This window comes from Rutilus rutilus (assembly GCF_951802725.1).
Source record: "Rutilus rutilus genome assembly, chromosome: 20".
In the NCBI taxonomy this organism is placed as follows: domain Eukaryota; kingdom Metazoa; phylum Chordata; class Actinopteri; order Cypriniformes; family Leuciscidae; genus Rutilus; species Rutilus rutilus.
In genome coordinates, this window is record NC_140225.1 from 5,047,018 (window position 1) to 5,070,784 (window position 23,767).

General features: G+C 36.9%; 1 protein-coding gene across 1 annotated transcript in view; it reads left to right on the forward strand.

Annotated features, from left to right (window-relative positions):
- mdga1 (MAM domain containing glycosylphosphatidylinositol anchor 1) overlaps positions 1 to 23,767 on the forward strand; it is a 201,989-nt gene that overhangs the window by 100,477 nt on the left and 77,745 nt on the right. Inside the window, exons 5-7 of the mRNA XM_084391293.1 lie at positions 4,187 to 4,383; positions 5,464 to 5,596; positions 22,940 to 23,209. Of these exons, the coding sequence (XP_084247419.1) occupies positions 4,187 to 4,383; positions 5,464 to 5,596; positions 22,940 to 23,209 (600 nt within the window). The remainder of the gene's footprint in view (positions 1 to 4,186; positions 4,384 to 5,463; positions 5,597 to 22,939; positions 23,210 to 23,767) is intronic.

Here is a 23,767-nt window from a genome sequence, read left to right on the forward strand (position 1 = left end):
CTTGCCAGAAAAAAAGAATTAAATAAATAAATAATAATTCTAACAGCAGCTATTACTCTGGGAGGCCAATTAAAAAACAGCATCTCTGTACAACACCATCTGTAGCCATCAGCTATGAGTGTGTGCATGTGTAGTTTGTATTTATGTATGTCATCGTCCCAAGAAAATCTAGGGCAATTATCAGAACAGTCAGAACACGGGCAATTATAGAAAGTCTCTTTTTGTATATCCAGAGAGTGCGGCATCCCTCTGTGTCTCTCCTCTGGAATTCTGATCCCGTTAGGAGGTGGCGACCCGGGAAGTGCTCGGATGGTTAGTGACCCCCTCACCCAGCGGAGTTCTGCTCTCAGAGCTTTGCCTGGGGTTTTTAATTAAAACTGCACCCTAGTTCAAAGCACTCGGAAGGTTCTTGGTGCTGAGCCAGTGGGGTTGACTAAATATCTCATTTCCTGCTGCGGGGCAGGGGCGAGGAAGGGCCGAGTGTAATTAGCTGATATGAGGAAGAGGAGGCTGCAGGTGTGTTAAGAGTCTGGAGGTTTGGGATCAGTACTGAGAGTGCGTCCCTGATCTGCTTTCCCATTCAGAAGGTGTTTATTAAAATCGCCTGCAACCGCTGATCTCTGCACAATTTAATTGGAGCCTCCTGTAGTCGTAAAAGAAAAATCTCAAATGAGATCTCTTTAATATCTTGTCATTTCTCCTAAAAACCAATGAGATTAATCAGAGAGCAAACAGACTCCATTAATGCACGAACTGAAATTTCTCACTTGCCAAGATCTTTAATATTAAAATTTCAAGTCAGAACAGAAAGTCTGAAAATAGTTGACATGAAGTGAAAATACACCCTATACATTTTCTTAATGCATGATAATGAAACAATTTATCTGTGCGTTTGTTTGATTTTTTCTTTCTTTCACTTTTTACCTTGTAATTCTTAATCAAAATGTTCTCTGGTGATGTATGCAGGACTTCTCCAATCATTTAGTCTGTTTAAACCCCGCCCCCTTCTCACATTCAGATTTACCTCCATTCAGTCAGAAACCAGTGGATAGAACCAAGTTCCCGTCCTACATTTTTTTTTTCTTTTCTGATAATGCATTCACTCGGATGTACATCATTATATGAAAAAAAAAAAAAAAAAAAATATATATATATATATATATAGCTTCCGCAACTTCCATTTCTTTACGACTTTACGAATTTCATTACGACTTCCACCTTCATTGCAAGAGCTGCTTTATTTTTTCTGCTTTTATATAATTTTTTTAAACATAATATCTGTTTCTAAAATGCCAATTAAGTACAATTAACCCCCATTACTGTAATGCAAAAAAGTTCTCATTACTGTGAATGTCATTAATATTATGTCACAATATTAATGGTCCTGAAATAGCATTCGTTTTCTTCAGAAAAATATAATGTCGTATTTCTGTCCTTTTTAAGGGGTGACATATGACCTGTTCCCGACAGGATTCACCCATTAAATTGTACAACAAGTTAAGTGAAGAGAATATTGACTCATATGAGCATTGACCTTTGACCCTAACCTTTGCGACCTCTAGAGTAACCCCTGTGGATTTCAGCTGTTAGATACGGTAGATCAAGGAACATTGACAGAGGAAATCAGAAAGTCGGCTGCCTCGGGCTATACTATATAATTTACATCACATAAACTTACATCAGCCACAAAACGTTCTGGTTAATATCATATCCAAGGAATCAGAATATGTTTTATTCGGAGGTATCTACCTGGTCTCATTGGCATCTGCTCAATATTTTTGAATACTTTCAAAAAAATTCACATGCTTCCATGTGCTATTTCATGACTATCAAATAGGATGGGGACTATGCAATAGTGGATTTTTTGTTGGCTGAAGATGTTAAACAAATCAAATGATCTAGATTGTCTTTATCTGTGAATTCTGAATATTTTGCACATTTAACGCTTGCATCATTGACACAAAGTCGTTGACATATATCTGTCCTCTCACACATATTAATCGGGAGTGAGCTGATTTATGAAGGAGATACAGAGATGTTCCTGTGGGTAGAGAACAGGTGCATTGTGGGTCCGTGCCCTCAGTCCAACCAGGTGGAGAGAAAGCTCATGTTTATAAGATCACAGGTTTTGTACTGTCCTCTCGCACATTATGCAAATAATTCTGCAATCCTAGCAGTAATTTTACAATGCAAAAGCATGCATTACTCGCTTACACGTGATTTCTAGCGGACTCTGTCCATGTAGACACTGGTGGTGCGTGTGTGAGAACAGCACACGTTGACACTGATTTGCAAGTGATCTAAACCAGTATCTCTGCTGGCTTGCAGTGTGTTCTGTGCCATTCATATGTGCTCATTATATCCAAATGCTGCTCAAACTCATGCGATGCTTCATTTCAGGCAATATGAAGAGTGCTAAATAATTCACGAGATGCTGGTGGGATCAAACGCAACGCCTGCCTGTGTTTGTGCTCTTCTGAATACAGAAGGGTGTGTGTTGGCGTTGGAGGGTTAGAGTTTGGGCTGTAGGGTATCAGCCTTTTGGTGATTTTCTGTATGTATCTCAATGTATTTGTATTTGAAATAGCTCAAAGGTGTGGCTCAAATGATCACAAATACATTAAAACAGAAATCTTGTGAATTATTATTATAACTACTTTCTATTTGAATATATATATCTTAAAAAAAGAAGAAGAAAAAAAGTAATTTATTCCTGTGATCAAAGCTGAATTTTCAGCATAATTACTCCAGTCTTCAGTGTCACATGATCCTTCAGAAATCATTCGTATATGATGATTTGATGCTGAGGAAAAATGTAAAAGTGTTAAAAATAGTCCTTAATATTTTTGTGGAAACTTTAATATATACTATTTCATTCAAGTTCAAATTTGATCAGATGAATGCAATAAATGTATTAATTTCTAAAACAAACAAACAACACTACTGACTGATCCCAGACATTTGAACAGTAGTTTTACATACTAGATATAAAGCAGAGCTTTGAGAAATATACATGCACAATCTGCTTCTATAGATCTATGTAAAACACACACACACACACACACACTCGGAGCACAACAATACGGAGGAAAGAGAGGGGAAGGTTAAATCAATGTGACTGTGTAACAGTCTGACCTCTGACCTCTCCCTGCTCAGTGATTCCCCCTGAATAAACGTGATCTGTCTAACAGACTTGCTTACACACAGTTCTGAGCACACATGAATGCTTTTTATTGTAGCTTCTGAAAGAAATCTAAGCTGAGTAAACGCCTGAGTAAATTCAATGGCAATAAGAAGTCCCAAATGAAAACATCACATCTGTCTGAGAGAGAGAATGACTGGGAAAACGCGCTGATCCGTAGGGAATTCCACGGAGATTAATCCGGTGAGCGCACTAACCCGCATCACAATGACCATGTCGAATTATCACTCAATTCTATTAGACGGTCTGGAGCTAATCTGATGACCACAGGCCAGAGGAGAAAATCACGAATGACACGCTGACCCCAACCCAATATACTAATGAGCGGAACCATTGATTTTTGTGTGTGTGTCTGTGTATCTCTCTCTCTCTCTCTCTCTCTGTGTGTGTGTCTGGTTTGGACATATTTAAGTAGCCTATGTGTTCATTCATAGTATCGTTCATCCAGAAATGAACATTTTGTTATCATTTAGTAATCCTCACATTTCCATTTTGCTAGATGCTAGAGTTTCGGATACAATGAAAATAAATGGTGATATTTATTATCAAAGTCCAAAAGGGGCTACAAAAAGCATTAAAGTAGTTCAACTGCCATGCATGCTGTACATAACAAGTCTTCTGAAGCCACAGTCTTTCTTATTAGATCCAGCCAGACCAAAACCTGTCATTCCAAAAACCAATTTAATGAAGTTCATTAGAGAACATTTATTGCATCATTCAGTCAAACGATGAGACTCTTTGTAAAACGGCTATCCAGCCATTGAGATCCATTGAAACTCTGATGAAATCTCTGTAATGGTGAAGTGTACTGACCTGTGGTTGAGGTAATTGCCGCCTTCAGTACAGTGGAAATAGTGGTCTTGTCTGAGACCACAAGATCAAGACATTGATAATTACAGGTTCAGGGTGCGTTTGTCTTTCAGATTACTCCATTAAAGACTCCACGTTTTCCCAATGTAAGTGAATTGTCTTTCTGTGCTTCAGATCTGGATAAGCCTGTGCTCACGGTGCACCAGACGGTGGGTGATGTACGAGGGAACTACTATCAGGAGAAAACAGTGTTTTTACGCTGTACGGTAAACTCCAACCCTCCCGCTCGCTTTATCTGGAAACGGGGAAATAAACCAATCGAACAGAGCAAAGACAACGGCGTCGACATCTACGAGCCTCTGTACACACAGGTACAACACACACGTTTGTTTCCTATCATGACTTCTATTGTTTTTATAGTGAGCTAATTCTATTTTCTTGGCGATAACCCTGCACCCAAGCCTTACAGAAGCATTTCTGAGTCTTTACATTTTCAATAAGACTTCATGTAGTAGGTTTATTAGGCCTACGCCATTTTTCATGTTGGGGACTGTGGGCACTTCCTACCAATAGAAACACCTTTTAATAAAATTTTTTATTTTTTAATTTACTGTTTTTTAAAATTATTTTTGTATAAGTGTGTTCCAAAAGATTTGGAAACAAATCTGTCCTCAAAATAAATAAATCCCAACCATTCCCACATACAATATGGGAGATTTCTTTATAGGTCTTATATTACCTAAAACAAAATAGTTTAATTAGAGTTAATACTCATTTGAACAGCGGATAACCGTAAGAGACCTTCTCAATCACAGAGAGACGTACTCAATAAATCGGCAATCCATCAGTGATGAATTCATAATCTGAGCACTTATTATTAAAGAGCCGTTTGAGTGAGGTGGGATGGATGGAGATTGATGGCTTTGCTATTAATAATGAGGTTTATTCATTCTCCTGATGGACTCAGTCAAAAGAAATAGAGGAATTTATTTTCTCTCTTCATCGTGCACACAAAGCCTCTGACATGGCATAGAAATACAAGGGTCATTTTGAGGAAACGAAACTGCACCTTTTGTAGATGAATTACCGCTGTCATAATTAACAGGATTCAACAGGACAGTTTCTGACATTATATTTAAATAAATTACATCTTCAAAGTCTTTTAAAGTAAAAGTCAGACACTTTGCATTGCAACCTTTAGCTTTTCATTGTTTACACTTGTGTTGTGTAACTCAGGCCCAGGTGGGAAAACACGATTTCATATTTGAAATATGAATTTCGACAGTGCAATTCAGTAGTAAAATTAAAGAAAAAGATTAAATTTGAACAAATTAGCACAAATTTCCAGAGGATGACCAACAAACTTTGTTTCTTTTCATTATGTTAAAATGCATGCTCTGTCTAACAGAAGAAATTAATTTTGATATGTGAATGTTTGTGTGTGTTTGCAGGGTGAGACGAAGGTTCTGAAACTGAAAAACCTCCGTCCGCAGGACTTTGCTAATTACACGTGTCAGGTGTCCGTACGGAACGTGTGTGATATCCCAGACAGCTCTGTCACCTTTCGCCTCACCAACAGCACCAGTGAGTTCTCAAACGCTCACACACTCGTATTTGCAGCTGTAGTGAGTTTTGTGCTCCTGTATTCATTTTTCAGGGAAACTGTTGGAGAAACTGTCTTTTCTTCTCAGACGCTTCTTTTCTCCCTGGTTGTGTGTTGACCTGTCAGGTGTAATCTACCTTTCTTTGATTACATCTTCACTTTTCCCTCTTTTTATCCATTTCTCTTCCGCGTTCTCTCGTTCACTGTCTGTCAGCGCTGTGGAGACGTTCGGCTCTGAACAACACAGGAACAGTCACGTGTGTCTTTGATCATGCTGGTCTCTGCACTGGTTTGTGTCTCAGGTCTTTCTCTTGTTTTGAAGCAGGCGTCACTGTGCTGTCCTGTACCGAGAAATCAGAGAACTGACGGGATGTTTTTTTGTTGTTGTTGTTTGCACAGCTCCTGTTGTCAGAGCTGTGGCCAGTGGTTGGCACACATTGAGCTCTGGTGCCCATATGGCGGAGCACGTCCTGATTTTGCAGAGTTAGACGTGTTCCTGGGTCAACATATTTTGTTGATCCAGGAACAACATTCCTGCCTGAAAATTTAGTCCTAACCCAATCCTTGCCCCTAAACCTAACCCTACCCATAAGTTATCCCTAAAATCAGAGGGAAATGATAGGTGAATAACACTGATGTAGAAGCACCAAACCCTGGTTGTAAGCCTAAACTTGACATAAACTGCAAACTTGTCCCTCAAATCTGATTGGTTGATTGGAATGTTGATCCAGGGACACGTACTTGGTGAAATCAGGTTCTGCATATGGGGGATGTGAGTTCACAACATATCGTGATCTCATTCTCACTCTTCTCCCTGTCATTTTCTTTTAATTAAAATTGGGAAAAGATGCAAAATAAAACATTTGAATATATAGGGCTAAATAAATAAATAATAATAAAAAAACATTAAGGGAAGACTGAACTATATGGCTTTCTTTATTGAATATTGATTTTGGTTGATTTATTGTATAGGTTTACGTTATTATACTCCAATAATGGGGCATGTTTTCACTCTACAGTATATAGTGTATATAGTGTCACTCACAACTGGAACTTGTTGTTAGATGATTCTGTTTAGAGGATTATGAAAATATAAAGATTGTACTTGATATTTACTGAGATAACGTTCAAAAGGGTCGGCAAGTTTTTTTTTAAAGGCTGCATTTATTTGATCTAATATATGCATTAAAACATGAATATTGTGAAATATGACTACAATTTAAAATAACTGTTTTTACAATTAGTGTATATTTTAAAATGTAATTTATTCCTGTGATGGCAAAGCTGAGTATTTACTCATGATCCTTCAGAAATCATTCTAATATGCTGATTTTGTGCTGAAGAAACATTTCCGAATATTACCAATGTTTGTAAGCTGTGATACATTTTAATTATACTACAATAGAAAGAAAAGAACAACATTTATTTTAAGTAGTTTTTTGTGTCCCTTTTTTGTCACCTTTGACCAATTTAATGCATCCTTTTTTGTTAAAAGTATTCCATTTTTTTTATTTTTTTTTATTTTTTTAGGTCTTAGTAAAACTTCAGGAGATCATATTTCCCTCTGAAGGCTTATGGAAGCTCCTTCCTTGTTAACTAACATTTTCTTCATCGTCAAAAATTGTTTGTGTAATCCATAATGAATCCAATTGCGCGCAGAAGCAAAAATACGCCTGTGACTGGCAAATGAAAGAGGAATCTCTGCTAGAACAACAAAAAATGCGATTACAATACCCAGAGAAACCCTTTATGAATTAGTCATGTAAAAAACATGTTTGTTCGTGTTCAAATTAGCAGCATTAAGAATTCATGCTCGAGAAATGAGTTCAAAGCTTGCCGAGAAAATCTAAAAGTAGCCCAAAAGTTCCCTCCTCTCAGTGTGTGTCTTTATTTCCCTCGTTTCTCGTTCTCTCTCTCGTGTTGAGTTTGAATGACTGGTGATTCTCCTCTTTCTGGTCTCTCCACTAGAAAGGCAGCTGTGAAATAGTCAATAGAGATGAGTGAGTCTGGAGTGACAATATCAGAAGTCTGTGCCACACACACACACACACACACACACACACACTGTGTCGCCCCAACGGTGTCCTGGCCTGTGGAGAAACAACACACTGCTGCAAATTGGAATTTGTTTTCCGCGTGGCAGGAGTGCGCGGCTCGCGAACACGCAGCTCGCTGCCGAAAGAACAAAACACTGATTTGTTTTTCTGTTGATTTTCATTTTCTTTCTTCTGAACTGACGAGCAGGAAGGGGGGCAAGATGAAATAGGAGAGAGCAGGAGAAACACGCGTAGGATGCTGCGCTGAAGTTTGAGAAGTTAGTCTCTTTGGAGGGTAGCGTGAAGGAGACTGCGTCTGAGCCGAGGATTGTTTTAAATTACGGGTCGATCGTGACGTGTAACTCCAAACCTAGCTGGCCACCGTCCGCTTGTGTGAAGGTCAAGAGCTCAACTCAGAGAGCAAGACCTCCTTTAACCCTCTGATGCACTGAATAGATCAAGGGCCTTTAACCATTTAGGGTGTGAAGTTGTATCTAAACCATCATTGCTGATTACCTTTTAAAAACATTTTTATACAGTTTTATGCTTTTATACAGTACAGTTCAAAAGTTTGGAGTTTCACGATTTTTCTTTCTAGCAGAATTTATTACTTTTATTCTGCTAGAGGACATTTATGATGTTTCAAATAAATACATTTTTTAATTTTTATTTTTAAGAAAAAAAATGATATCACGGTTTACAAAAAACTATTGATAATGTTTCTTGAGCAGCAAATCAACATATTAGTATGATTTCTGAAGGATCATGTGACACTGAAGACTGGAGTAAATTCAGCTTTGATCACTGGAATAAATTTCATTTTAAAATATATTAATATATTATGTTATATACTGTATTATTGAGTAAGCATAAGAAACTTTCAGGAATAATAATAACAAAAATATGACAGATCCCAAACTTTTGAACTGTAGTCTGTTATTGTTTAGTTTTAGCATTCTTAAACTAGTTGTATAAAGATTCAGCATGTTATTTAATGTGATGTTCAAAACCGCTGATGTTTCTTCGTGTTCGTTCATCACACTGGAAATAGAAAGTCAAATCAAGCATGTTGCATTGTGGGATGCAGAATTCTACATACAATCCTCTGTTGTATACTCCACATTTTGGCAAATAGACCGTCATTATTCTGTATACTGAATGTTTGCAAATAGTGCAGCAATAATGCAAGTGCTAGAATGGGATTCTGTGTTATGATTAATTAATGCTTTTCCTCACCTCAGCTGTGGCAAAACCACTACAAACCACAGCTTCAACTGGCTTGTTGCTTTAATAGAAAGCTGAGGAAACTCAAACAGAGCCTGTGTGTACTTGGTCGTCTAGTATAAAGAGTGTATCATATGCCAAATTCATTCAAATCAAAGGAAACTTAATCAATTTTATAACTTACTGAAATGTAAAAACCTGGGTTTTCAACGCTATGTTTATGCATATCAGGAAAAGATAAAAAAAACTGCACACTCTTGTTAAAACGTCTGTATTTTGTATTTAATTTTATGTTTATTTATTTCATAGTTCATATAGACATACAGGCACCATCTGTGCGATCGTTCAAGGGGAAACAGCTAAAATAACTCAATCCCATCATGCTCTCGCTCTATAGAAGCCTTTAATTGGATAATTGTATGGCTGGGATTGAGAGAGCTGTTGAAGATCTAGAAGAGAGAGATAGAGATATTGTCATTATTCAGAGAAAAGAGTGAACCTGGTGGAACATTTTTCTCTCTTTTGCTCTTTTACTGTTTTTTATATTTTTCTCTTGGCTGAATTCCACTACACTAGATGACCTGTCAGTTTAAACGCCTTAGGAGTGTGTCAAAGAAAAGAACAGAAAAAAGAAAAGAAAGTGAAGGAATAAGAAGAGTTCTGTACTTTAATCCAAAAAAGAAAAGAAATATATATAAAATAGAAATGTATATTCTCTTTAATTTCTTTAAACATATGTCTTTAATTATTTATTTTATATATACTAAACATTTTATTAGTAATTGTAATATAAACATATTGAAAATTGTATTATTTTGCAAAAGATCATAGAGTGAATGCACAGTGAAAAAAGTTGTTGCCTTCAATTTTTAAGTATGGATGTTTAAGTCATTTCATCTTAAATTACATTAAACTGACCAAAAAATGTGTTGAATTTATTGAAAATTGCTTAACTTATTTTGATGAGTTAAAGCAATGTAAAAACATATGTTGTCATAATGATCATATAATTTCTAAAATGATATGGTCAATAAGTTATGACAACATATGTTTTTTACATTGCGTTAACTCATCAAAATAAGTTAAAGGGGTTATGAACTGGATTATTTTATTATTTTATAATGTTTCCTGGGGTTCCCTTATAATGTTAGTATGATTTTTACATCAAAAATGGTCATAATTTAGAAATAAAAGGCTGATTTTAGCCTCTGATTTGAACGCTCTGTTTGAAGGGGCGTGTCTGTGTGAGGCTTCAGTGTAAACGCCCACTGCTGTGATTGGCTGACATGTTTGCATATGAAATAGCCAGCATTACATGTGGAAATCTCTCGAATACTAAGTTTTTACTATTGCAGCTATCTAGATTAACGCATTGTGAAAATGATTGATTAAAGCATTATAGTTAGATCTATTCCATCACATGAAAGGTCGCAGCATTGAGCAGATGACAGACAGTCTGGTGATCGCGTGAATGAAGTGATCACATCATTGCGTAATTTCGTAATTTCTGCACTCTCACGAATGCTTTCACCAAATAACAATGCAAACACGATGTAAATGCAGTAAGAGCCTCGTTGTGCAGCGTAACAGCGTCATTGATTTCATAACGAGTTTTGGCAAGTGTCCAGATAAACTCGCGCTGTGTGATTGACAGCTTGGGCGATTGGAAAGGGAGTGTTCTTTGATCGCTTTCTGTATGTAATTTAATCACAGTTTACATAAAATTATTTTCATCCTACCTAGAGAAACGATGTGAAGTTGATCTTTTAGTCACTGGCTTGATTTACCGATGCATAAACAGTATTGAATGATTTTGAGAGAAAGATTATCTGTCTGAACTTGATTACACATCAGAAATCACTGATCACAGATCAGGCATTGGAATAAACATGGCTACTTGCATGTTTGTGGCGTTGCTGGCAGATCCATATTGTAAAAGTCTGTTTGCAAAGCTGAGCGTCGAAATTGCGACTGATTCACCAAATAATCCACAGTGAAATGCACCGAATAGCCTACGAACAAATACTACTTTCCTAGCATTAGGATCGTTTGGAAGGTAATGGTATTGGTAATATATACAAAGGCGGTCTTTCGCTGCCCTGTGACGTCACAAGTCTCCACTTTTGAAATCCTGTCGTTTTCTGGCCTTGGTTTCAATAAAAACAGTTTTTGGCATAACAAGGAAGTTTTGAGTTTTGGAACTTACAGGGTATTTTTTATAGTATAACGAACTCTTAACTATCAAAAGATCAAGGAAAATTTGAATTCTCAGTTCATGACCCCTTTAAGCAAAAAAAAAAAAAGGTATATAGTTTAATGTAATTTAAGTTGAAATGTCTTAAACATCCAAGTGGATTGTACCTAAACAACTTTTTTTAAACTTTTTTTGTAAAAAAGTAATGTCACAATGCCAAACAATATCCTTATGCAAAATTCACACATTCACCTAAGACATCTCAGTAATATACTAACAAACAAATATTCAACTGAGCATACACAAGTACTTGTCTTCTATATTTGGCTCCAACACACACACATGGCCTGAGACTGTGCTGTCCAACACATGGAGAGTTATAGATTTGCTTTTGACTTGAAGTAGTTAAAAATCTAGTCAGACAGTATGTGCTTGTGTTGTTGTGTGTTTATTTTCTCTGTGATTGTTCGAGGGCTGGAGTGATTACTTTCTCTGCTATCTTCATGCCATGGATGCCCAGGATTAGATTTACCCCATGTGGGTCACACACAGACACACACAGACAGAACAGGTGGCATCAGGTGGATTGATTTTTGTATTGTAATCCTAATGCTGTATTGGAGTTTATTCGACCTGTTTTCATGTTTTTTGGTTTGTTAATATGAAACGCTACACATAAAAAAAAAAAGAAATAAAGTAATAGAGTGTTGAAAAAAACGTCCAAATATCAAGTTATGTTTACCACAGACCTTATTTTACTCATATAGGCAGAGAAACAAGCGCACAGCCATGCTTCGAATTTTGTGTTAGAAATATATACAGAGCTACCTCAAAAAACGGAAGTTCAATGGCATCGCTGTCGAAGAGTAATAAGTTGTTTATAGAGTTAAAGTTATCATGAGCATTGTAATGTTTGAAACATATGTCATTCATAAATCCGTAAGATCTTACCTTAATGCTGTGGTCGAAATACAAACAAAATGAGTGCAGTGCTAAAAAGGGGCGGGGCTACATAAGGTCTATATAAAAAATTAAAAAAATTAAAAACTATATAAAAACCCTCCTATAAGAACGACTGGCAAAAATTTTCTTCCTGTCTCTCTCTTGAATCCAACAAGGAAGTGACTTAAACTGCAATTCATCAACTGGCCACTAGAAACAGGCTCCAAAAGAGAGTCAATCCCATATACCCCCCATGTTAAAGCTACACTGTGTAGGATTTTCTCCCATCTAGCGGTGAAATTGTTTATGACCACCAGCTGAATATTACTTTCTAGCCCCTCCCATTCCGAGGGCGTTTTAACTCCTACGGTGGCCGTATTATTTCAAATCTGCCGGCAGTAGCGAGTAATCTTTCCCTCGTATTTGTCACGGTGCCACTGAGTGTAAAACCGTGAAAGGCGAAGCTTGAATTTCCAGGTATGTCCCTCTTTGGCTAATATATTTTCAAGATGGAGGCGCAACATGGCTGCCGCCATTCGAGCGACTCGCTCGTATGTGTTCTAAATGGCAGATTCTACGCTTACGAGAATACTTGATTAGTTGGTAGAAGTAATTACACATTAATGAGCACATATCATTTTGAAAGAACAAAGTGTTTTTTACTAAGAATCAACTTAAAAAATTACACAGTGTAGTGTACACATATGCTCAACTTTACAGCGGATGTTTATAGGCTGGTACAAAAAGTGGTTTTGGTCTATATAGCTAATGTGAGGGGGGTGACATTTTTTATAACTCATCCGTTTAAATTATATTAAGCCTTAAAGTTCTGCATAATTAAGGGCGTGGTCACTTGAGTGACAGGTGGATTGGCGCTGATGTCTCTAGCCGTTTGTCTGATGTCTGTTAGCCGTCACGTCACCTCAGCTAATCCCTTCTCTTTGCCCATTTTCGGTTATCCGGGAGTGACTCGCGGTGATGCGCTGCCAAGATGGCGACTGCACTTTGGGCATCAAAAATGCTCTTCAGAAACCTTCGGGTGACGTCACAGACACAACGTCCATATTTTTTTACAGTCTATAACCAAACCACATACTGCTGTAATGTGATGTACCTAGATTCAGTCATATTTAGTTTTATTTACTTTTTTAAGACTACAATCCCATATAAATGAATCCTCATTATTTATTGACAGTTTTGTCCATTCATTTAAAATGCCTCCACTCAGTTAATTATAGTTTGTACACACACTGTTCCCTGACTGGCACGTTTGCAAGTTTGCTTTACAGTGTGTTTTCTCTGAAGTGCTTTTGTAGTCTCCGTAGGCTGTCTTTGTTCATGTCTAGAGGGTTTGAACGCAAATGGTTTGTTTGTAGCTCAAATTACGGGGGTGGATTTCTGGCGTCGGAAATATGTTAATTAATGCAGTGTGGGTTAATGTGCATCGCTTAACATGTGCTAGTGCTTTAGGGGTCATTGTCTCCCTGTTAGGATGTGTCTAATAAAGGGTTGGTTAAGCATTGGTTAGCTGTGTTAATGTATCTCTGTCTCTGTCTCTTTGAGCCATTAGCTGCCAGTAATTGGCTGGGCTTAATTGCACAAGCCTGGTCCCCACGGCAATAGAGACAGAGGATGTCCAATCGCTCTATACTTGTTGCTCCGGTGACACGCTCTCCTACACAAACACACACACACACACACACACACACACACACACTGACTGCATCACTGGTCACTGACACATTCTTCCGTCCACTGTGTGTGAGAGAGAAAGGTGACAATTTTCAATTTGACAAATTAATCTGGAATTATTACTGCTGAAATCTTTTTTTGACTCATTATTTCATTGCACTGAAAAAAAAAAAAAAAAAAAAAAAACCTTTTATTTGCAATATAAAAACGGATGCCACTCACACACAAGGTGATGACATCATATATATATATTTTTTTTTTTTTTCATAGTAGGACACAGTATACAGTTTATACTTTCCAGTATGTAATAAGTTGTTAGTATCCTGTGTGAACATAGCAATGCTCTTGAGATGTTGGAACTGCGCTGCTCTTGTGGGTAATGGGTTTTTTGAGGTCAGCTCTGCTCAATGACTTTCTATTCCCCACCCATGAATAAAGTTTTTATCTTTAAGTAACCAGTGGGTCTAATAATGTGAGAAACAGTGACACCTGACCTTTATACGACATGGATCTCTTCCATATGCATATGCAAGAACACAACTGAGACTTATCTATAGCAAAGCAGATTTCGAAAGCGTGCCTTATGCATAGCAGAGAGCGGCTGAGGGGAGATGCGTCTGATATTGATCAGTCTGTGTCTCGCTACACACACCTGCCGTCCCTTACCATCAATATACAGCGCTAATACACCATCAGGTGTAATGAGGATGAATGGGCTGTGTGTGTGTGATGTACACACTCATTTCCCCTTGGGAGAGGACATTTGCCTCTTTGCCTGTTAAAGGGAAAGTTCACCCAAAATGAAAATTATGTCATCATTTACTCACCCTCATGCCGTTCCAAACTTTTTGCATGTATGTTTTTCCATCCTGAATACAATGACAGTTTCAAGTGACTACGACTGCAAAGTTCTGAAAAGGACAAAAACCCAATGTTATTTGGAGTCAGTAGAAAGATCCACGACAACAACTCAAATTAATGGCAATTTTTTTTTAATTTGTAACAAAAAAAATCTTTTTTATTTAAGGACCCAGCATCTCTATGACCCTACATAGGACATTCAGTTTGGAGATTTGATTTAATTTAATTTAATTTAATTTAATTTAATTTAATTTAATTTAATTTAATTTAATTTAATTTAATTTAATTTAATTTAATTTAATTTAATTTATTTAATTTAATTTAATTTAATTTAATTTAATTTAATTTATAATTTATATCTTATATTTTATTTTATATTTTTTATTTTTTTGTTTAGTTTAGTTTAGTTTAGTTTTATATTATTATTTTATTTTATTATTTTGTTTCGTTTCTTTTTTATTTATAAATGCAGATAGTAAACACTTTGTTCAAAACCCTTTTCTGTATTCCATAAAAAAACATAAAAAAAACAAACATACAGGTTTGGAATGACATGAGGATGATTAAATAATGACTTTAGTGAAGATCTATTTACTTACATATCTGTCTTCTGTAGTAAATAAATGCAAAGGAGAAATGAAATGGCAAATCCACATATATAATGATAAATATGCATGTTTACACAATCAAAGTCATCATTTTATCTGACTTTGATCAAAAGAAAAACTTGCAGACAAAAAGAAATGATATCGGTATGCTCACTGACATGCAGATATGATTTATTTAACAGCACTAATTGAGACAGGCATCATTAAATAAGACAGGATAAATTGCTTTAATTATGTTATTGTCGTGTCTAACATTGCTGAGTACTAATTACTTTTCATCTGTTGCCACGGCAGCACGGCTCCGATAGCCTCGTTAATCTGCCGTTGCGTTACTTCTCTTTTTTTCCGCGGTGAAGCCATCAGTGATTGATGCATGTGATTGACGGATGTGACACTGAAGTGAATGAACAATCCTGAAAGTGACACCCTTCAGAAGAGACAGAGAATGCTTTCCGAGAAGAGAAGGTCTGGCCGCGTTTATTACGCCTAAATCCTTTAATAGAATCTTTCTAGGATAAACTCAGTGACCGATATACGAAAGCCACAGGCGTTGGGTTGTTTTCTGAGTTATGCCTTTGAAATAATCAGTGCTTATTGCTTTTGGATGGCAAATCCAATAAAGAGCACATATTTATTTGATCAGTCTGTCTGTGGAAAAGTTGTGTTTACTGAATTGATAAGTTCAAGGAAAGTTTGTCAGGTTAGCAGCATCAAATCTAAAGATACTCTGAGTTTGTATTGAAGCACCGAGTAGAAGGCAACTAGATATCACAATATGATGCTTTGTTCTGAGTTGCTTTCTGTGCTTTCAGCCATTCACTGAGACTGCTGTGCTATTATTTCAATTAATTTTTTACACGCCGGCCTATTATTGTAGTTTAAGGCTGGAAACCCGCTGCTGCTTTTTTTTCAAACCAATAATCAGAACAAAAAGCAGCTGGAGGATGATGTGTGAAATTTAATTCTTTATCTGATTCCAATGTAATTAATCAGAGTCAATTCAACTTAAGAAGAAGAATCTTTTATTTTGAATGAGAAACTTTCTTAGAAGCAGATTGACAAAACATTGAATTTAATATGAATGTTCAGATAGCACCGTGTAAAACAGATGCGACTTACCAGGCGCATCTCTACTGAGTTTACCACTCTTCTATTACGTTTTTAAGCTACAATTTCAAAAGTTCAACAGGTCATGTTCTGTCCAGATATGAGGTGGGATTGCAGAGGCATCGGCTTTCCCAGGCAGATTGTGCAGGCTGAAGGTGATAGGGTATATAAAAATGCCATATAAATAAGTATGATATATTTCAGATAGATTCACCCTTAAATAGCACATAAAACCAAAACAAACTGGTTGGTTGCTCTTAACTGTCACCTAGCACTAGCGGGACGCCTAAGTTTACTTCACTATATTACAAATAAATCCTAATCTAATCATGACAAACTATATATCGTTGGAAAGGTCTAAGACTCCTAAATAGATATTTAACCACTGTTTTTTTTTGTTACAAATTATGTAGGAACAGTAATATATGAATTTATGACAAGAGTGCACCTCAAAAAATCTAAATCTAGATCAAGTAGAAGTCGACGCACACACTTGTAATAACAGAAACTTTGGTTTTCATGCTAAAAGTTAATAATAAAACATATAATCTAGTATTTGTCAATAAAAAAAAATATATATATATTATCCTCTAAAATATATCTTTTTTTATCGCCTTTTTTTTTACATCACATATTTTAGTAGTTATCATAAATTAGGAATCATTAGAAAGCTTACAAACTCAGAATTCATCCTGTGAAAACCGTTTTGAAATTGGATGTTGCGTTACCATAGAAACTGTACTCTAAATTCTTTTATCGGGCTCCTCCCCTTTTGGGCGTCGTCATGTCTCATAATTTATGATCAAAACCTTTTCTAATGTTGACAAAACACATATTATCAGAGAGGTCTGAGTCTCAAGGTTCCATATTTTGTGACAGAAGTGATATTTGGACAGAAATGTATTCATTTGTTACGGCAGAATGCATACAATTAAATTCAATGGAATGTATGTCATCCGGTGGCTATTTTTTAAATCTCATGGGAACTTATATCAAATTCAAATTTGGAACACAACTTGGTCAGATATATGGCTTTGATTTTATAGTAATGTTAAAGTAAAAAATATTTTGTAAAATAGATATTTTATATAAAAGAAATAATATTAAGTACAGTATATTTGATTTACTGTCAATTTAAACTTCCATAACTTTTTCATTCTTTCATTTCAGCAATAATCCGCTGAGTGTTTTCTTTAAAACAAGACCAAACGTAGGTCTATATTCCAAAGCATTCTTGAATTACAACCATTTAAGTTTGAATAGTGCATTTTAACGTCCATTCTCAAAAAGGGGAATGACAGTGAAGGATGCGAATCTCCCGTTCCAACCATAGACTGTAAAAAAATATGGACGTAGTGTCCGTGACGTCACCCGTAGGTTTCTGAAGAGCATTTTTGAAGCCTAAAGTGGGCGGAGCCGGCCGTCGCCATCTTGGCATTGCGTCACTCCCGGATAACAGAAAATGGGCAAAGAGGCTGAGGAGCCTGGCTATCTGAAATCACGCCCACCTAGCTCGACGTGATCGAGTTAGCTCAGGCTGGGGAGGTAATGCTATAACGTTATGCTACTGACAGTACCAAGTCTGCGACTGCACAGGGCCTCGCGTTAATGTGACAGTTGATGATGTAAAGCCAATTAAAATTCCTATTTTTGCCCTTCGAAATATTATAATAGTTAAAAGACATGGCTACAAGTGAGACTGTGTATCGTGATTCTGTACTATTCTGCTAGTTGAAAATGTATTATGCAGTAAGTTAATATTACTCTGAGAGAGTGTGTGTGACAGTGATTTATGTGCATAACGTTACATGTCAGTCACTCTTTTTTTATAGTCTATGGTCCGTCAGCGCGGCACCGCTCGTCAAGCTCGTGGAGAGCTTATTCAGTCCATTTTAAATTCTGATTTTGGCCGCCTCTCAAATGGGTTAAACCATAGATATATTGCCTATGAAGTTCAAGTAAATGCGCTAGAAAATCCGTGCTCATTCAAGGATGTGCATTTATAGCATGGACGGAGAAAGCGCCGACACCTGCAGGATTTCACCTGACGGTACATAAGCATATTATAATCGATCTGTTCCGTGAAAGCAGAACGAACGAGCCTTTATTGACGTTTTTAAATCTGAAAACTCCAAAAAGCAACGAAATTGTCAGACATCCATTAGTGCATGTTCACAGAGGAAAACAACTGAAATGTTTGTTTGCTGGTTGTTCTCTCGAACGATACTCGACGACAACGACGGAATCCTAAGCCGTGGGCGAAGTAATGGGTGTATTAAATTGTATGAAATAATCATTTGCTGAGGTGAAGTGACGGCTAGTAACAGCAGACAAAACGGCTAGCATTGACATCAGCGGCAATCCACCTGTCACTCAAGTGGCCACACCCTTAATTATGCAGAACTTTAAATATTAATCAACTAAACGGATGAGTTATAAAAAAATTCACCCCCCTCACAGTTGTTATGAAGGGCAAAATTAGCTGTATAGACCAAAGCCACATAGAGATCCAGGCTGTAAACATGTTTTTTTCTGCTGTAAAGTTGGTAATTTTAACATGGGGGAGATACAGATTTGACTCACTTGTGCAGCCAGCCTCAAGCGACCAGTCAATGAATTGCAGTTTAACTCACTTCCGTGTTGGTTTAAAGAGAGAGGTGGAGGTTGCCGCTTGGTTCCAACACATCCCAATGGTGCTCTATTGGATTGAGATCTGGTGACTGTGGAGGCCATTTGAGAATAGTGAACTCATGAAACCAGTTTGAGCTTTGTGACATGGTGTGTTATCCTGCTGGAAGTAGCCATCAGAAGATGAGCACACACTGTGGTCATAAAGAGATGGACATGTTCAGCAACGATACTCAGGTAGGCTGTGGTGTTTAAACAATGCTTGGTACTAAGCATAACGGGCTTTCTGCTCCGCTGCCCCTAGTCTGTGGAATGCTCTCCCTGACTACCTGAGGACACCACAGACTTTGGATGCTTTTAAACGAGGCCTTAAAACCCACCTTTTTAAGAGAGCTTTTGATTGAACTCCCTTTTTCTGTTTTATCCTTTTTTTTTTTTTTTTTTTTTTTTTATCATGTAGCACTTTGAGATTTTCTTAAATATAAAGTGCATTACAAATTAAATTTATTATTATTATTATTATTATAAGAGGCCCAAAGTTTGGTAAGAAAATATCCTCCACACCATTACACCACCAGCAGTCTGAACCGCTGATACAAGGCAGGATGGGTCCATCATGTTGTTAATGCCAAATTCTGACCCTACCTTCTGAAATCGAGACTACGTAATATTTTCCCCAATTTTCTATTGTCTAGTTTTGTTGAGCCCATGTGCACTGTAGCTTCAGTTGCACCCGGTGTGTTTTCTGCTTCTGTATCAAGGTTTGATGTGTTGAGCGTTCAGAGATGCTCTTCTGCAGACCTCGGTTGTAACGAGTGTATATTTGAGTTACTCATTCTGTTGCTCAGTTTGAACTTCAGCAGATCGTCTTGACCATGTCTACATACCTAAATGCGTTGAGTTGCTGCCATGTGATTGGCTGAGTACTGTAGATACATAAGCAATGCTTTTCAGCATTGAATGAAATGTTTATTTAATATTAACTATCCGCCATCTTGGATATCGTTTTTTCTCTGAGCTTGTGCATTCTCCACAAAACTTTAGAAACAAAACAAGTCTCATCCTCATCTTGCAGTTCTATGGTTATCTCACTTCCTATCGTCTTATCCTAAGTTAATTTCTGACCCTTCATTTCTTTTAACTGAAATTTCCTCTATCTATTTGTCTCTCTGATTTGTTTGTCGAGCACAGGAATGCTGCAGTTTGTAAAAGCGGCGTAAACTCGGTAAAACACATCAGTCCCATTATCAAGAGACAACAGTGGACTGATGCTGCACCGTCCCCTTCGCACCGCTCTGGGAAATTGAAGCCATAAATTCTTTCCTCCTCAGACTCTCTCTTTCTCCATCTCTGTTTCAGTCCCTGTGATCTCTCTGTTATTTGTAGAACAAATAAGATTCTTGTATGTGGCGGAGTGCTTGTAGAGCTGTTGGCAGTACAGAAGCCTGCATCTGGAGACCATCAGGATCAATTGCCTCGATAGAGACATCAGATTTTAGCAGATCAGATAAAGAGATCAGACCAGCCTTGGGTCAGGTCTGCTTACTTTCCTAAATTAAAGTGCATAATACTTTTTTTGTATAAACTGTTTTTGTTATTTAAACTTAAACTATGTATGCTTATTTACTTTTGATATACTTTGGATTTTGCAGTGAAGCACGACCCAGAAATGTTCTAAACTGGTTACGTGAGATCCTATTTTTGGGATTATCCTGGATTGTCGTGCTTGTGGAACATAAAATTTAAACCACTCTTGGATGATTGAATCAAGGTCTCAGTCATACTGTATTAATATCTCTTTTTCTCTAGAGGGTTAGTATATTTTAATAATCTCTGGTTGTATAAAAGAATAGTTACCCTGTAAAAAAAAAATTTCGATGTAGTAAAAAACATTATCCGTATAAATTCAAGATTCTCTGATAACAAAACTTCATAGTTTACATAGTTTGGTTTCTAAATCTTATTTTAAGCATGCTTAGATATTCTTTTCTTTTTTTTTTCTTCTTTTTTTTACTGGATGACAAGCCAAAAATACTGATGATTATTTTTAGTGTAAAAGTGTGTTGCAGGGTTGTCTTTTTGTTTTGGAACAATTTAGCTATTTCACGATAACCGTTTAACCCTCAATGAAGGCATTTTTTAATCACTTCTGATGCTCTTTTATAAAATATTATTCAACTTTTTTGGATCAGTTTTAATTACACTCAGACATTGGATGAGAATTTCTGGCATTATATCTGGGATGTTTTACAAGTCTATTCGGAGCTCAAATGTTGCCAGTGACAATTAATTTAAGTAGATGAAAAGCACATTGGCAGGTTTTCTGCTTTCTAATTTGAGTCATTTATTTTTAACTAATGAATGTATGATGCTTAACAGCAGTCTGGTCTTGTTCAGGTACAATATGACAGTTGTAGACTGTAGAGATAATGAACACAGGTGGGAGTGATGTCATTCAGAGACTGGTGAGCTGTGTGACGCACAAGAGAGGTTGATGCCAGAGTATGCAGGTTTGAATCTGGCCTGCGTCATGTCCTGATGTCATTTCCCATTTTACATAATGCACAAAAAAACAGATTGAGAGATTCAGATTACGTGAGGTTTTGTGCCACTGTTAGAAACATAGGGAGCTTTTTTTTTGCAGCCATCTGTGTATAGTATATAAAAATGTATTATTTCTTTGCATAGACCATAAAATGAGAAACTTCAGTTTTATCAAGACAACTCTCTGAGTGTTTGGCATGGATATGGATATGACAATGGATGTGACAATGTTGTGAGCAAGTAAGACATGCTGCTGCTGTACAATATAGCATACATAAATTACCCGTAGCAGATCTATACAGGTGGAGCTGGGGAAGGTGGAGGGTTTCTGAAGGCAAATGCTACCAGTATTTGAAGGTTAAGCAGGAAACTCATTGGCTACTGATACAACAGGAACCAATCAGCTGTGCCCTAAAGAGAATGATGTTTTTGCACTCATTTGAGTTAAGGACCTATTAGCCTGCGCCATATAGAGTTTCATGGCAGAACTTTGTATTTCAGCTCATAAGGTGATTTATTAATTGACATTCATGAAGTTTAATTCATTTGATTTTTCTTAACAATATATATGAACATAGACAAAATGTTTTTTTTTTTGTATTTGACTGTTGTATTAGATGAACAGTATGTGCACTTTAATAATTATCACCGCAGCAGTAATCATCTAGGTTACACAATGCCATTTTGAATGTGTGATTCTGACTGTGAAACGTATTTCTGGCTTAATGATAATTTGTTCAGTCATGTGATAAAATCATTTAATACGACATCTACGTTCATTTTCTTAAAATATCTCTTAACATTTTTTAGATGTGGCAGTGTTTATAAATGAAAGTACATAAATACAATTATTTGTATTTTTGAAATATGTTTATTTTATTCTGATTTAAATTATTAAAAAGTAATTGCATTTTTTCTGCAACTGTTTAACTGTCATGGTAATAATGTCACAAATTTTTTTTTTATATATATTTATTAAATTATGTTTTATACTGTATATATTTATATAGATCTTTTTATTTTCTTTTTGGGGTGACATAATCGTGGGATGATGTATAAGTATGGTGATGAGTTGAAGTTAAGGAAAATGTCTAGAGTCCGAGGGGTCCTTTCTTAAACGCTCAGCAGTTGCTGAGGATAAATCAGCTGACACTTTGGCTCTGAAACAGGGAATCAGTGAAGGAGATACTGTAAAGACTCTGTCATGGCACTTGAGTTATGTGTCATGCTAAGAATAGCTGTTAGGTCTTAACTCAGAAGCAGTGAAGAGGTGATTTTTCATGAAATGTTGTTATCGATGGTAGTATTGATCTTCTTGACATGTCGAGACACTCTAGCTTTGGAGTGTTCACATGTTAAAGCAAGACCACCTGCACTCATTTTGATCTGCTCTGTTCTGTAAATGCAAGACTCACTAATCTAGACATAAATAGGAAACCCACCAGCTTTGAATGATGCATTCTTTTGTTTGTTGTCTTTCATTCCCAGCACCCCCTGCTCTCAAGCTGTCTGTGAACGAGACGTACGTGGTGGACCCAGGCCAAGACGTTACGCTGTCGTGCGAGGTAACGGCTGGGTTCCCCACGCCTACGGTCACATGGTCTCGGTACCCTGGGTCTCTCCCTCAGCGGTCCGTGATCCGAGGTGGATCCCTCACTCTCTGGTCCGTCAGTCCCGCTGATGCCGGCATCTACAACTGCACAGCCTTCAACAATGTGGGAAACCCTGCAAGAAGAACCGTCAGCCTCCTTGTGAGATGTAAGTGTGTTTGTTTGTACACATGGGCATTGCAATTTGAGTTTGAATGTAGAAGATAGATGGATGGATGGATGGATGGATGGATGGATGGATGGATAGATAGATAGATAGATAGATAGATAGATAGATAGATAGATGGATGGATGGATGGATGGATGGATGGATGGATGGATTGATGGATTGATGGATAGTAGATGGATGGATGATGGATGGATGGATGGATTGATGGATAGTAGATGGATGGATGATGGATGGATTGATGGATAGTAGATGGATGGATTGATGGATAGTAGATGGATGGATGATGGATGGATGGATGGATGGCTGGATGATGGATGGATGGATGGATGGATGGATGGATGGATTGATAGATGGATGGATGGATGGATGGATGGATGGATGGATAGATAGATGGATAGATGGACAGATAGATAGATGGACAGATAGATGGATATGGATAGTGGCAGAACACTTGTTGAGCTGAATGTCTTTAAAATACAATTCAGTAAATTCTTCTTTCTGTCATTCCAATTCAAACTGTAATTCAGCCTCTTGTGG